Below are 15,149 nucleotides of genomic sequence, written 5' to 3' on the forward strand. Positions count from 1 at the left end.
CAAAGGTGGATGCACATTCGATATATATGTCATTAGTTTGCCTGGTCATCACTACACACGCTTCACAACACCCCTCTTAAAGAAGCGGCACATCTAAAGTCAGACAGGACACAATTGGAAGATAGTTGTTTTGCTGATCATCACAAGCTCTGTGGAGAAACTGAAGGTTGTGCTAGTATGGGGGCGGAGCTGAGCAGACTCTTCTTGGGGGGAGTGGTTGGTATCGATCCTGGGTCAGCACGTTTCCACCCGCTTGTTTTTGTGGGTATGGGAGGGGCTGCTGCAGACAATGCACCTTTTTACAGGATTACTTTGGAGTTCTTTTTACTGAGGACGGAACAGTAAAATGCATTTAAAACCTCAAAAAGTAGAATTTTTCACTGTAGGGCCCCTTTAAGTTAAATACAATTAAATATGAGAAGTTGGTGATCTTTCCTTGTGTCCAATACAAATACTTTTTAATATTTCAGTTTTTAAGGCACTAAGAACTTGGATCTGTTTTATTGAATGCTCTATGTAAATTACTTTTGCCATAAATGGCTATGTGTAGTATATATATATATATGCAAAAACAATATGGTCAGTGACTGCTGATGGCCATAAGTATGCAAAGAGTCTCAGTTTATAATTGAATGTTTACAAGCTTATTTGTCTGAAAAGGAAGTGTATTAATAAATTCTTGTTATTTTTCAGTTTCTTTTTTTCTTAACTTTTGTAGTTTTAAGAAAATTAAGCATGAAAAAAACATGACATCTTCATTTTAATTAACTTGAGAGGAAAATGGTGCAAAACGATGGTCAAATTTAGATGGAAAGTTCAGACAGAAAGTTATTATTTTTATAAGTGTTTATCCTGCAGATAATGATAACTAACAGATGACTAATATTTAGTCAAGTACCATAAGCTCTGATCACAATAAAGCATGAAAGACCTGAATCATCAGTTTTTGAATTAAAGGTTTTATTGTTCGGATGCCGTTGTAGTTTTGCACTTTTAGAAAAAGAATATTTTCATTTCTAAAGGCAATTTTGAAGATATCAGGACCTCCATTTTGGTTTTCTAATGGCACTTTGCTTCTAGCACCTGCCAATCATTGAGCCATGGACGGCTCCACACGACGAATTTGCAAAGGAAAATCTGAAAGACAAGAATCAGAAATGAACAATTGTACAGACAAACTTAAAGCGTTTTATTGTCTCTTCAGGAGAAAAAAGAATTTAGAATTTTTATAAAATTGAGTTTGTTTCCTTTCAACAATAACTACCTTAACGTTAGGGTGATTTGTGATGGAGCACAATCCAATCACACTGTCCTTCCTGCACAGGGTTCTTGCAATTCGTACAGTTATAATGTACTTGTACCCCTCCACCACCTGTTGGAGATAAAGAAAACAAAGTGTTGTCATTGAAAAATAAACAATGAATAAATAGAATTTAAATGCCCTTTAAATTTAACACTGACATTGATTTAAAAAAAAGATTTAAAAAAGACCAAAACATAATTCACTCGCAATGCATAACCCCTAAAAAGGTTTTTCATATAGAAAATTGCCTACAAAAATTCAGTCTATAGATATTAATTTATCCACGTAAAAACTTTACATAAAAACTGTATCTGTTCAGATTCAATAAAGACCTGAGGTTAAAGATAGGCTCTCTAAAGGTTAGTTTTAAAGCAGTTTTAAGTTTCTCACATTTCATCTAATCCTGTTATTCTGCAGGGTTTCTAGTGCAAATGTGACTAACCTGTCCTTGAACCTTGATCACCTTCACCACTTTGTAGAGGTAAACGTCATTGGAGTCTCTGTTGTATTTCTCCATAGCATGGTTCAGAGCAAATTGGGCTCCTTCATCGTTGATGTCTATATCCGTCACACCTCCTGGCATTTGACCAAAGCCGACAGCAAACAGGGCTGTGAGAAAAAGAACAGCAAGCTTCCACATCCTGCACTTCCTGTACGCATCCAAAGACACTAAACCAGACAAATAACCTGAATGTTGATCCCCTTTTATACATGCAGCCAAATCGCACAAATGATGACACTTTAGGAATCTTATTATTGACATGACTTTGTGTTCTCATATCTGTCTGTTTTCTAAGAAACAATATCAGCAAAAATACGTTTTCAAGAAAACTGACAAATGTAGTCCAACAATAAGATAATAAAGATTCAGTTTATCCTCCAACAGGGAAAAAATTCTCAGAAAAATGCCACGCTGGATAAGCAGTGACCTCAGTACAAACACTTCTGTCCTGTATTGTACTTTCACATCATTTTTTGTCTCCTGTACATTTAAGAAACTTGAAAGAAATCTGTTCATCTTTTTATTTTCACACTGATATTTCTAACAATGTCAGTCATGAGGAAGTCTCTTTCAGAAGGAGTTTTTTTGGGGTTGTCTGGCCAGTGGAGAGTCATGGAGAAGAGTGGCTGCATCTTAAGAGGAACACAAGTCTGTCTTGTAGTTCCTTTTAAGCTATGATCACACCGCCTTCGGAACGGGCATTCATGCGACCACTTTCAATGAAAAGTCTGTGTAAACATGAGTAAATGTCCGTTTAAGGCTTCCGTATTCTAAACTCCTGCATTCACACATAGCAACACACATTTCTACAACCGTTGTCGGCCTTTACGTACAAAACTCCTGGCCATTGAACGCACATTGAAACTTGAACCAGGTCAAACTTTGACCAATAAGGAACTTGGATTTTGCATTGACGTTTGGGTAACAATCAGGAAACTTAAGTATCTCCAGAAAAAAGTTTGATTTCTACAGGAAGGTGGTGTGATAAGTTTCCAGTGCTGTTTATCAAGCTGGGTGACAAAGAAGTCATCAAAAAAAAAAGAATGGAGGCCACAGTTATCCTTATCATAGCTGTCAGTTCAATACCACTTGGTGTTTGCTGACAGACTGGGATGGCAAAAACCCTTCTAAATGCAGATGGTGTGTCAGTAATCCAGCGCACCTTTGGAGACAAAACTGATCCCAGCAGAGACAGGCCAGAGGAATGCGCTAGCGTAAAGAACCAAAAGAGGGAGACAGAAGACAAGGAAGACAAGGACACCAGGACTTGTGTGAAGATCCGAAATCATGAGACAATATACCCTATTTTTATATAAGTCAGTTCAGAGTATAAACTGTAGCTGCCTAAAATGCATAATAGAGGGAAAAAAAAGATTATATAAGTTGTATTTTTGGGAAAGAAATCATTTAACAAAATACAGGAGCAAGAATGGATATTTAATCATTAAAGGCAAATCATAAATATTGAATGCAATAATAGACTGAATATACACTACTTTATTTTTTATATAGTGAAGACATTTTTGTAAAAAAAAATATTTTGTCAGTTAATAACATATTTTATGATCAGAGTTGTTGGTGGACATTTTATTTATTTATAAAAAAAAGCTAACTTGCAAACTTCTTGTGGAATCTTGTTTCTTGGAAACAAACTTCATCTTTATCATCTGGACAAAAACAAGGTGAAATTTCCCTCTAAAATTGAGCTTTGTATCACCTAACATGATTCTTTGTGTCATTTATATCACTTTCCTCCACTGGTTAGACCTCATACACCAGCTGCAGCAGAGTGAGGTTGGTACAGGATCAGTAACTGTTTCCATGACAATGCATCACACCACATATCAAATAGTCTACCTCTTGTGAAAAACAAAAACAATTTAAATGTAAATATATATATATATATATATATATATATAAAAGTACTAAAAATTGACTTCATATTTATTGCTTCTGTAAGTGACCATGGTATAGGTGGGGCAATGCCCTTTGAGGTGTCCGTTCTCTGAAATTAACAGACTTATTGCGTCATATGGTTCACGCCTCCACATCGTCAGATATTGACATCTCGTTTGGCATTATCTCTTATGTAATGCTTTGGTATTAAGATGATGTGTTTTTGTCACAAAATGTAATACATTCATTTTATATTGAAATGCCTCGTTCTTTTCTGAATTAGCTTCTGTGTTTTGTTTCAAGTTCATTTTACCGAACACAAATATTTGTTTATACACCTAAAAGTTTTTTTTTTGTCTATATAAAAGATTAAGGAAAACCATTTCCTCAGCTCCACAACAGTTGACCATTGTTTGGACGACTAAGCATCAGTCACTCAAAGCAACAACAGGTTTAAAATAGAAAGTTTATTGACCCTTTGGTATATTAGTGCTTCACAGTTCAAGTTAACTTGCAAACAACTTCGATCCGGATGAATCCTCTTGATTTTCTCCTAAAAGCACCTCTGTTCCAGCAGCGTCCACTGTGGTACAAACCCACCGTTTAACACCACGAATTTGCATCGATGAAACTGAAAGACAAATGTTCATAATATCAAACAAGTTCATTTGTTGGTTGTTTAGAATGAAATATAACACAGTTAAAACAAATAATAATGTATAATACAAGTATAATATATATACAAATAATAATAAATAAAAACTCAAAAGTTTTTATTTCAATACTTTTTCATCTTAATGCAATAACTACCTCTGCGCGCTGTGGATTCAGGAGGATGTGGCACCGCCCATGCCTTCTGCCTTTTCTGCAACTGGTTTTTGCTATTATCACAGTCAGGGTGTACATGTAGCCTTCCACCATCTGTATAGAGACAATAAAGGATTTAAACATGTATAAAAGTACTGTTTTCTTGTGTTGGTCTAGTATAAGTTGTAAAGATAGATTTCAAATGTGTCTGAAAGTTTTCCAGTAACATTCTGCAGCCTGACTGTGGCCGTGTGTTCAGCAATTTTTCCCATCAAATCCTGTTCATCTGCAGAGTTCATCAGTCAAATGGTACTAACCTTTTTCTGAACCCTTAGAACAGTCACCACTTTGAAGAGGTGATTATCTGGGGAGTTTCTGTTGTATTCATCCATGGCAACTTGTAGAGCTTTCTGGACGTCTGGATCGTTGGCGTTGGCGTCCATTCCACCGTCTCGGTGTCGGCCAAACCCAAGAGCAAGCAGGGCTGCTAGGAAAGGAAAAAACAATTTCCACATCTTTGTTGCTTCTTGAACGGAGACAAAGACAGAGAACCAGATACAAATTCAGACTGTTTCCTCCAGTTTTATACACATGGTTTATCAGTACATGGGGGGTTAATCTCAGCCTATCAGCAGCGAGAGTCTCAACTTCCTGAGAGTCATATCTCCAAGGATTTTTAAATAAATCTTAATGATTGTAATATGCACAATAGATATTAGGAATACTTTTTTTCTCCTTTAGATTATTCTTTTATCTAATCATTCTCCATAGTTTCAAGTAACCTATTTGTCTGTCTTTGCGTTTGATAATTATTCTCATAGAGTGTTTGAGACAAAACATTTTTCTGTTTAGTTACTCCTTGTTCTCTCTTATCATTGTTTTGATTTGATTGCCTTGTGAGTTCAAGTTTTAAATGTCCTGTTTTCAGTCTGCTTTGCCAGATCACTTCCGTTAGTTTTCTTCACTCCATCGTCTACCTGGAATCATTCTTCTTTAGCCTCACATGTCCACCACCACCTCTACTTCTGTTCACTCCAGAGTTTCTTCTGGTCTATAACACAGTTCTCCAAAAAGGTTGCATTCAAATTATAGCACATACTGAAACTCATTCAAGTATGCAAACTAGTTTCTGGAACAGATTACATCAGGGGTCTGCAACCTTTAACAGTAAAAGAGCCATTTGGGTTTGTTTTTTCTACTGATCAAAGCCTCAAAGGAGCCACAAAGTCTTACTTTACAATTTAAGAACATGTAACACCACTTTGCATTCATTACATTTTTTAAAAATATAATAAATATGAATAAAATTTCTGTTTTGACGTGAATAAAAACATAAATACAAGGGGAAGCTAGAATGTTCTCAAAATGTGAAGTTTTGTTTTTTTAATTTTACTTCTGACAAAATCTTGTATGATTTCCTTTCAAAATAAAATACACCCGTGCCAAACAAGATCATACCAGTGTTCCTCTGAACAGTTAATAACCATTGTTGTGCAGCATAACATTATGTGAGTTTTAAGCCCATAAAGATCAGATTTTTCTTTTTTTTTTTACAAAAGTTTTTGTAAAAAAGTTCAGTTAAAAACTGAAGCATAGAGAAAACAAGGCCTCTTCAGGGCAGCAGGGATATAAAAATCTTGACACCTCAGCCATACATTTATAAGCTTAACCAATCTAAATCAATTCGAGGCTGATTTAGTAACTCTTAATTTAAAGGGAAAAAGGAGTATATTTTCAAATTTTTATAACCAGAGAGCCAATATGGAGAGGTAAAAGAGCCACATCATGTGGCTCTGGAGCCGCAGGTTGCAGACCCCTGGATTACATGAGCAATTCATAAAAAAATTGTTTTGTTTGATTGCTTTTGGAATACTTTCTAAGGCGGCATTCTAACCCTCCTATGTCCCATGAGGGCAGTCACTGACAGTTTCTGTCTGTTACTGCAGTAAATTAAAATACAGTATTTAACAGGCCCACCTTTTTTTCTGTACTGGTAAATGACATGTACTTTTCTACATTACGGTCACAGTCCCACACATTCACACACTGATGGCGGCTCCGCTGCTGAACACTGGTGCCAACCTATAACCAGAGGCAGGGTGGCGTGCAGTGTTTTGCCCAAGGACACTTTGACACAAGGGAGGGCAAAGCGGGAATCCAGCCTTCTATCTTCCGATCAGAGGTTGACCTCCCTACCGCTGCGCTGCACCATGGCTGCCAAAGGGGATCACACAAAGCAACAGCCGATTTTTACATTTTGGCTTTATTTATTGGTTAAACTGCATTTCAGTGTTTCACAGTTCAAGTGAAGCTGCATTAACTTCAGTCCAGACAAATCCTTGTGATTTTCTCCTAATAGCACCTCTGTTCCAGCAGCATCCATTGTGGTATGAAACCACCATTTAACACCACAAACGTGCATCGATAAGACTGAAAGACAAATAATCAGAAATCATTATTCATGCAAAAACTTCAATTTTAGCCTTTTTAGACATCTCGAAGTCTTGAAATTATAAAAATACAGTTAAAAACAAATGATAATGAACTGTTATTTTACTATGTCTTCAGGACAAAAAATTATTTTGTATTTCAATACATTTTTTTTATTAATATAATGACTACCTTAGCCTGATGTGGATTTATGAAGACAGGACAAGACTGAGCCATGCTGCCCCTTCTGCACACGGTTCGTGCAATCACCACATCCATGGTGTACGTGTAACCGTCCCACATCTGTATCAGAAAAAGAAAGATTAATTGATTTAAAAGAAATAAAAGCTAAAACAGTAATTCAGTTTGAATGAAAACACATTAAAAAGGAAAATTAAAAAAGGTCAAAGATTGAAAGATCTATAAAGGTGAACTGTTCTTTTTTATGTTCAAGCACACCCAGTAAAGAAATAAGTCATTGTGTAAAGAAAAATAAGCAAAAATTTTAAATTTACAAAAAGTAGAAATAAATTTCAAGTGTGTGTGAAAGCAGAACAAGTATTCCAGTAACATTCTGCAGCCTGACTGTCACCATATGTTCAATAATATTTGCTGTTTTTGGATTCTGTCAAATCCTGTTCATCTATAGAGCTCATCAGCAAAAACGTACTAACCTCTTTCACAATCCTGTTAATCTTCACCACTTTGAAGAGATACATATCTGTGGATTTTTTGTTGTATTCCTCCATGGCAACTTGTAGAGCTTTCTGGACGTCTGGATCGTTGGCGTCCACTCCACCATTTGGGTCACGAGTACTAAACCCAACAGCAAGCAGGACTGTGAGGAAAAGAAAAGCAGATTTCCACATCTTTGTTGTTCCCTGAACACGATCAAAGAGTCAAACCAGACAAATAACCTCAACGCCTGCTCCATTTTTATATACACATGGTTTATCAGCATTTGGTTTATCAACATCAAGACCATTCTTGATGTTCTTTTGACATCATGTTTCAGGTCTGTTTTGGGGTTTGATAATTACTCCCAAGTTGTTCTGTTTCGTCACTCCTTGATCTCTCTTATCGTTTTTTTTATCAAAGTTTTTTCTTGATTGACTCTTGAGTTTAAGTTTTAAATGTCCTGTTTTCATCCAGAACTGTTTTTTTTTTGTTCTCCTCACTCCATTGTCTACCTGGAATCATGCTTCAGTAGACTCAAGTGTCCACCACTAACCCTGCTTCGTTTAACTCCAGAGTTTCTTCTGTTTATCGGATATATACAGTTGCTGAACTGTGGATATCAGAAGATTGTTCCAAAATGCATGTAATAAATTCTGATGTTAGGGTTATTCAGCAAAGGACCTGCTTACTTTGAGGATAAGCCCCAAAACAACTGATAGGAGTTATTTTAATTAACTTTTTCCTGGTAAATTGGACATTTTAATTCTGGTCTAAAGGAATTTCAGTCCAAAAAAGTAAAGTGAAATAATACTCCTGCTTTAGCAAAAGAATTTTGTTGTTTTTTAGTTATCATTTATTTCTTACTCTGATTCGGTCGGGTTGGAAGATGCTGAAGCCGACCATTTCAAATTTGGACGGCAAGGACCTGTTCTTTTTTTTTCCACAATTTCTTTCTTACTGTGACTTTGAGTGAAAATATCCCCTCCACCACGTATCAAAAATGGACCAAAAATACACTCACTTTGTATTCAATGAAAATGAATTTTGGACATAGCAAACAACCCCCCCCCAAAACATGATGACATCACAGCGAGAGAAACTCTATAACCATATGAGACCAAAATTCTTATGGGGCACAAAAAAAAGAGTAAAAAAAGTTTGAAATCCGCTAACAAAATCAAAACACTTGTTTTGTGGTAATCCGTGGGACATTTTTGAACTATAATGGGATGACAACAGGCCTGTGGCTAGGCAGCCAATTTGTGGAAAATTGTGAAATATGGCGATTTTCACTTTTTCGCACAATATGAGAAAGGAAACTATTGGTTGAGCGATCATCATGACATTTCACACCAACACCACCAGTCTGAGGCTATATCCAAATTCCTTCACTACATTCTATATGGAGCGTTCACCATTTTGTAGTGCTGTCTGCATCTAGGATTCCAAAACTGACTGCACTAGAAATTTCCCAGAAGTCTTTGCAGAAAACTGCCGCACATCGATGTTCACTACATTAGAGAATATAGAACTCAATGGATGGCAGTCCAACATTTTTTGTGATAAAAAAAAAACAAAATTGTTTCAATGTAATTTTTTTTCACCTGACATCCACATTTTCAATTTCACTTTCATCAGAACACAGCGGAGTCATAAATACAGGCCACTAATTGCCTTTAAAATCCAGGGCACTGTATAATTTTTTTAGTAGTTTAGGAATTTGGTGGAAATTCAGACATGTCTGCAACCACAAGATTTATTGACCTTTAACCTTGGGAAGAGGACACCACCTTGAAAAAAAAATCCCCTTATTTATCTTCTACAACTTTAAACTTCTACAAGGGATTTTGTTTCCTCCAAACCCTTCAAGGATCATTGAGAAGCTGCTTTAGAAAAATAAATGGGATATACATATGTTGCGGGAATTTTGTGAAAATGTAATTTATTAATTGTTGGCTAAAGCTGAACCAAACTGTATTGTATACAATGGAAAAATATTAGGAATAAGGGTGTGGTTGACATAAAACAAAATCTAAAAATTACTTAGATCTGTTCGTCACCCCCGGAGAACCGAAAAAATTAAATGGTTGCTATGGAGGTAAAACCAGCAGAAAAGCAGCCATTTTTAAAAGTATTTACACCAACAGATATATGTTGTAGGGATTTTCCAAATTTTGGCATTGGCACGATAAGTCAGTGTGATTTAAACAAGAGAAAGTCTCTATTCTTTTGATCTCTAAATAATTTTGGTCTTGTCCTTCATAAAAGATTCATGATATTCATGGAGTCTGTTCAGCCAACTATACATATTTTCATGTTTCATTGTTCATTTTGTGATTCTCACCTTCAAGACTTAAAAACCTGCCAATCTTCATGGAGTGATAACATTCAAATTATGCTTAAACTATCAATACATTAAAAAAAGTTGTTTGAGAATAAAGTATTGAAGTCAAAAAGTCCTCCAACAATTGGTGCTTAAGATTCTTGATTTTTCCAACTTCAGAATGTATAAAAAAAATGGAATCTTGAAATATTCTATGTTTGAGGTCCAAACATAGAATATTAATTATCATTTTATCATAATAATAATTTAAAATTTTACACGTTTTACATTATTACATTTTTTTTCTTCAACCAAAGTTTAAGGCCACATTTTAGTGTTGCTACCCAAAAAAGGAAATTCAATTTGTAGATGTTTCCATCCATCCATCCATCCATCCATCCATCCATCCATCTTCTTATCTTTTGGGGTCGCGGGGGAGCCAGAGCCTAACCCAGCTACTGATGGGCAAAGGTCCCAGCTGGAATTCAAACCAGGGCCTTCTCGCTGTGAGGCGAGAGCTCTAACCACTGCGCCACCGTGCAGGCCTGTAGATGTTTCCTTTTTCTAAAAAGTATTATGTGTGTATTATTGTCAATTCAAAAGGAAAATGTCAAAGAGATATTTGTCAAATTACATACAACATGTTAACAGTTTTTAACGATTTTTAATCCAAGCCAATCAGCAGTGAGCACACTGAAAACTACTTTCTTTGGGTCATCTCTCCAGAAGACTTTTGAATTAATCTCAATGATTATTATAATCTGTTTTTATGATAAAGATAAGAAGGTTTATCCCTTAGATTGCACATTTTAAGGTCAATATTTTAGTTTCTGTTTAAGTTGTTTTCAGGGTTTTATTTTCTGTAGTGAATCTTTATATCTAGTTGTGTCTCATTCAGGTTTCTTTTCTCCAATATCATGACTCCAGATTGAAGTTTCAGGTTTCTGATGTTCTCATATTTCTCTATATTTGTCATTTTATATGTTTATATAAATAAGTCCATTATTTTCCTTTATGGGGTCCTCTGGATCACCTGTTACTAAAACATAAAAAGACAGTCTGTCCTTTTGTCATCTGAAAAATGTTGTCCTAGTCTTCCATATGAGGTTCATTGTAAGGAGTAGACTGGTGGATGTCAGATTGACAGGGCTTTATGCTGTTGTCCTGAAAAGGGAAGTGGTTCCAGCTGAGAAGGAGGTGGAGCAAGAGACATACAGAGGCAGGGATCCCAACGTGTATTATCTGTACTTTATCTATAAAGGACATCTCCTTACAAAATCTTATTTTAGCCTAGATTCATATTTTTTATGATGCTTGATTACTTTCTAAGAACTTAATTTCTGCAAAAACGTTTTTAAGAAAAGTTGATAAACACTGCCTCATTTTGAAAAAATCTTATCTTTTTGGATAAAGTCCACGCTGGAAAAGTAGTGATGCTTAAATCTATTCTTAACACAGTATTATGGCAAGAACTAGAAAAAACAATGTTAGATTTTATGTGTGCTTCCTCCCACTCCCTTTCAAGCAATTAATTAAACTATTTTTGACAATCCTCATTTTTAAGAGTTTTATCTGTCATATACTGTATACATACGAGTTAACAGGTTTTCTCCTTTTCCCTTCAGGAGGAATCACCTCCTGTCTGTGTTGGATTTTTGGTTTGGCAAAGATTTTAAGTCAGATGCCCTTCCTGACACAACACTCTGTATTTATCCAGGCTTAGGACAGAGGGCTCCCCGTGGCCATATGAGAGTTAATGTATTTATGATTAAGAGTAACAATTAAATTATTTACAGGTGTATGTTGATATAAACTTATGTATATGTATTTATTAATCAGTGTCAAACAACTTATACTAAGTTTGATCTACAGTATATGTCAATGGATGTTTATCTCTGCTGTTTGCTTAGTTTATTTTTAAGAAAATAAAATAAAAATTGTATTAAATAAATCAATATTTAACAAGATATTAAATGTGCTGCTTGACAATGAAGTATTGTAAATTCAAACAGTCCTCCAACAATTGTTTCTTGAGTTCCTTGATATGTATAACTTCAGAATGTGAAATAGTGCCTTTAAAGAGATTACTTAAAATTACACTAAGAATTCAGATCTTCAGCTTCTCGAAATACACAAAGCACAACTCCCATGAACCATCTTAAAGTGGGTGTAGAGTGGGTCCACTGTTGCACGGACAAACAAACAATTTCTTTTATCAATCTATAATAAAAAGCCCTGTGACAGACTGGCGACCTGTCCAGGGTGTACCCCGCCTTCGCCCATCAGTAGCTAGGATAGGCTCCGGCACCCCCGCGACCCCGAAAGGGAAGAAGCGGTCAGAAAAATGAATGAATTAATTTATAATAAAATAATTTAAAACACATACTTCTCTGTATCAAACAATAATGTAAATAAGACAGAAAGACAAACAACAGACTATTTCCAATTAAATGCAACTTTGTAGTTGATAGTAATAGTTGACAGAGTTACTAACATGTCCATCATAGAAGTGTTTGAAATACAGAGATCTTTCTACTGTCGTGCTGTTGTGATAACATTGTGCTCTCTTCAGACGGGTGTCTTCCCCTCTGCCTGTAAGACGGCGGTGGTGAGGCCCCTTCTGAAGAAGAGCAGTTTAGATCCAAATATTCTGGATAACTACAGACCTGTATCCAACTTACTGTTTTTAAGTAAAATTATAGAAAAAAGTGTCGCTACTCAACTTCATGAGTTTTTAAATCCCAAAAATATTTTAGAAAAATATCAATCTGGTTTTAGAATGAACCACAGTACAGAGACGGCTCTTTTAAAGATCGTTAATGATCTTAGAATAAATTTAGATTCACAGAAACTCTCTGTTCTGGTGCTGCTGGATCTTAGTGCCGCCTTTGATACAGTAGATCACCAGATTTTATTAAATAGACTTAGGAGTCATGTGGGCCTCTCTGGAAATGTCCTTAAGTGGTTTTATTCTTACCTTTCAGATCGACACTTTTATGTAAGTATGGATACATACTCCTCAGGAATCCATGAAATAAGTTGTGGGGTTCCCCAAGGGTCAATTTTAGGTCCTATACTTTTTAATTTGTACATGTTGCCTCTTGGGGATGTCATCAGGAGACACGGCGTTGACTTTCACAGCTATGCTGATGATACTCAACTTTACATCGCTGTGTCTCCTGATGACCTTGAACCTTTAAATACTCTTTTAAATTGTATTTTAGATATAAAGTCATGAATGGCAGAGAACTTCCTTCAGCTCAACCAGGACAAAACAGAAGTTTTAATCATCGGTCCTGAAGACAAGAGAGAGAGAATTTTACCTCATCTTCAGAATTTTAAACCTTCTCATTCTGTGAGAAACCTGGGTGTTCTTTTAGACTCTGAGCTGAATTTTATTCCTCATATTAAAAATGTCGTTAAGACAGGATTTTATCACCTTAAAAACATTGCCAGAGTCCGCCCATTCCTCTCTCTTGCCAGCACAGAGGTGCTGATGCATGCTTTTATTTTTAGTCGTTTAGATTACTGTAATGCCCTGCTCTCTGGTTTACCTCAAAAATCTCTTACAAATTTACAATTATTACAGAACTCGGCGGCACGAGTTCTGACGAGGACCAGGGGGCGGGAACACATTACACCAATTTTAAAATCGCTGCATTGGCTCCCTGTGCGTTTCAGGATTGATTTTAAGATTCTTTTAATGGTTTATAAATGTTTTTATGGTCTTGGGCCTTCTTATTTAAGTGATCTTCTTTTAAAGTATGAACCCTCGCGGACCCAGAGGTCCTCTGGAACCGGCCTGCTAGTGGTTCCTAAGGTGAGGACCAAAACATATGGTGAGGCTTCGTTTCATCATTACGGTTCTCGCCTCTGGAACAGCCTGTCGAAGAACCTCAGAGCCACAGAGACCGTAGAGGTTTTTAAGAGAGGCTCAAGACGCACCTTTTTAATTCTGTTTTTAGTTGATCTTATCTGCCTATTTATTAAATTAGTTTTTATTCATTTATTTTATTTATTTATTCATTTATCTTTCTTCTTTATGAATTTTATATTTTATCTCAATTTCAATGTTATTTATTTATTTTACATACATTTTATGTATTTAATTCTATTATCTTACTGTCATTTTACCCCCAGTATTTCCTGTGGGTTCTATCATATCAGGGCTTGTCTGCTTGGTTTGGGGTCGTTGCCGTGGTTCCAACCCTTGCTGGGGCGGCTGGAGTCCTGCACTGCAGCCTCACAGCTGTGGAGTGGACTCCGTGGCTGTCCCGGTCTGGGTGGGCGCTGTGGCGATGTTCCTTTGACCGAGCTGACTCCTGGTATGATAGAATCCTCAATACTGTTTCCTCATAGCAGAGCCAAGCCTCAATTTTATTTTATAAGATTATTTTACAGTTTTACAGTTTCATTGTGTGTGGGGTCATGGGTGTATGTGTTATAGGGAGGGTGTGTGTGTGAGAAGGGTGGGTTGGGCTTTTATTGTGTTTTGTTTTTAAATGTGATGCGCTTTGGGTTGCTCTTAAGTATGAAAGGCGCTTTTATAAATAAAGTTTGATTTGATTTGATTTGGAATAATGTTGTATGTGTTGCATAGTTGAAAGTTATGGCCACCAGATGGTGCTATTGCCTCATAATTTTGACTGCAGTGGCACTTTTTGACCTGAAGGGGATACCGTACCCTGGGGGCAAAGTCCGTTCTGAGCGCCATTTTGATTTCAGAACGTTTGTTACTGCTTTGAAGGATCACCGTGCCTCTGGAAAGAAAAATAAATGCCCTCCTTGTTCTACCTGGTCCTCGTCTCGATTGCAATCCCCGAACCAACCATTGTTTCTGATGCTTGGGCTCTCCGGTCGGCACTTCCTGTCATCAGATCACAAACACAATGCAGAGTCACGGAGGTTCCCTGAGTGGTGTCAGTACAAGAGGGTTACATCTTTTGGTGCCGTGACCCAGATCGCTGTTTGTGGAGACTGGTGTGAGATCAAGGTGGAGTTTTTAACCTGTATTTCACGTAACTTCAGGAAGCTAGCATATTAAACCTAGCCATTGGCAAGAGTATCCAAAGAACTGCAAACCAGTATTACTTGAGAGACTGCTGGTAGCACCTGTCTGCACTGAAATATCTTTTACAGATACCCATTGACTTTACCTAGGCCATTTTTTTTTTTACTTATGTGGATTTTGTCTTTTTCTCTTAATATAT

General features: G+C 36.4%; 3 protein-coding genes across 3 annotated transcripts; all 3 read right to left on the reverse strand.

The window, feature by feature from the left end:
- Positions 1 to 943: 943 nt before the first annotated feature.
- LOC112161970 (cystatin) lies at positions 944 to 1,997 on the reverse strand. The gene is made up of 3 exons (XM_036215692.1): positions 1,746 to 1,997; positions 1,265 to 1,372; positions 944 to 1,137 (listed from the first exon to the last, which is right to left on the reverse strand). Exons 1-3 carry the CDS (start codon positions 1,941 to 1,943, stop codon positions 1,060 to 1,062), a joined length of 384 nt encoding a protein of 127 aa, XP_036071585.1. The 5' UTR covers positions 1,944 to 1,997; the 3' UTR covers positions 944 to 1,059.
- A 2,151-nt stretch (positions 1,998 to 4,148) lies between these two features.
- On the reverse strand, positions 4,149 to 5,076 carry LOC112162003 (cystatin). The gene is made up of 3 exons (XM_024297607.2): positions 4,826 to 5,076; positions 4,512 to 4,622; positions 4,149 to 4,332 (listed from the first exon to the last, which is right to left on the reverse strand). Exons 1-3 carry the CDS (start codon positions 5,021 to 5,023, stop codon positions 4,255 to 4,257), a joined length of 387 nt encoding a protein of 128 aa, XP_024153375.1. The 5' UTR covers positions 5,024 to 5,076; the 3' UTR covers positions 4,149 to 4,254.
- Positions 5,077 to 6,755: 1,679 nt separating this feature from the next.
- LOC112161986 (cystatin) lies at positions 6,756 to 7,863 on the reverse strand. The gene is made up of 3 exons (XM_024297573.2): positions 7,613 to 7,863; positions 7,131 to 7,241; positions 6,756 to 6,938 (listed from the first exon to the last, which is right to left on the reverse strand). Exons 1-3 carry the CDS (start codon positions 7,805 to 7,807, stop codon positions 6,861 to 6,863), a joined length of 384 nt encoding a protein of 127 aa, XP_024153341.2. The 5' UTR covers positions 7,808 to 7,863; the 3' UTR covers positions 6,756 to 6,860.
- Positions 7,864 to 15,149: the final 7,286 nt, after the last annotated feature.

Source organism: Oryzias melastigma, linkage group LG15 (genome assembly GCF_002922805.2).
Source record: "Oryzias melastigma strain HK-1 linkage group LG15, ASM292280v2, whole genome shotgun sequence".
NCBI classification, from domain to species: domain Eukaryota; kingdom Metazoa; phylum Chordata; class Actinopteri; order Beloniformes; family Adrianichthyidae; genus Oryzias; species Oryzias melastigma.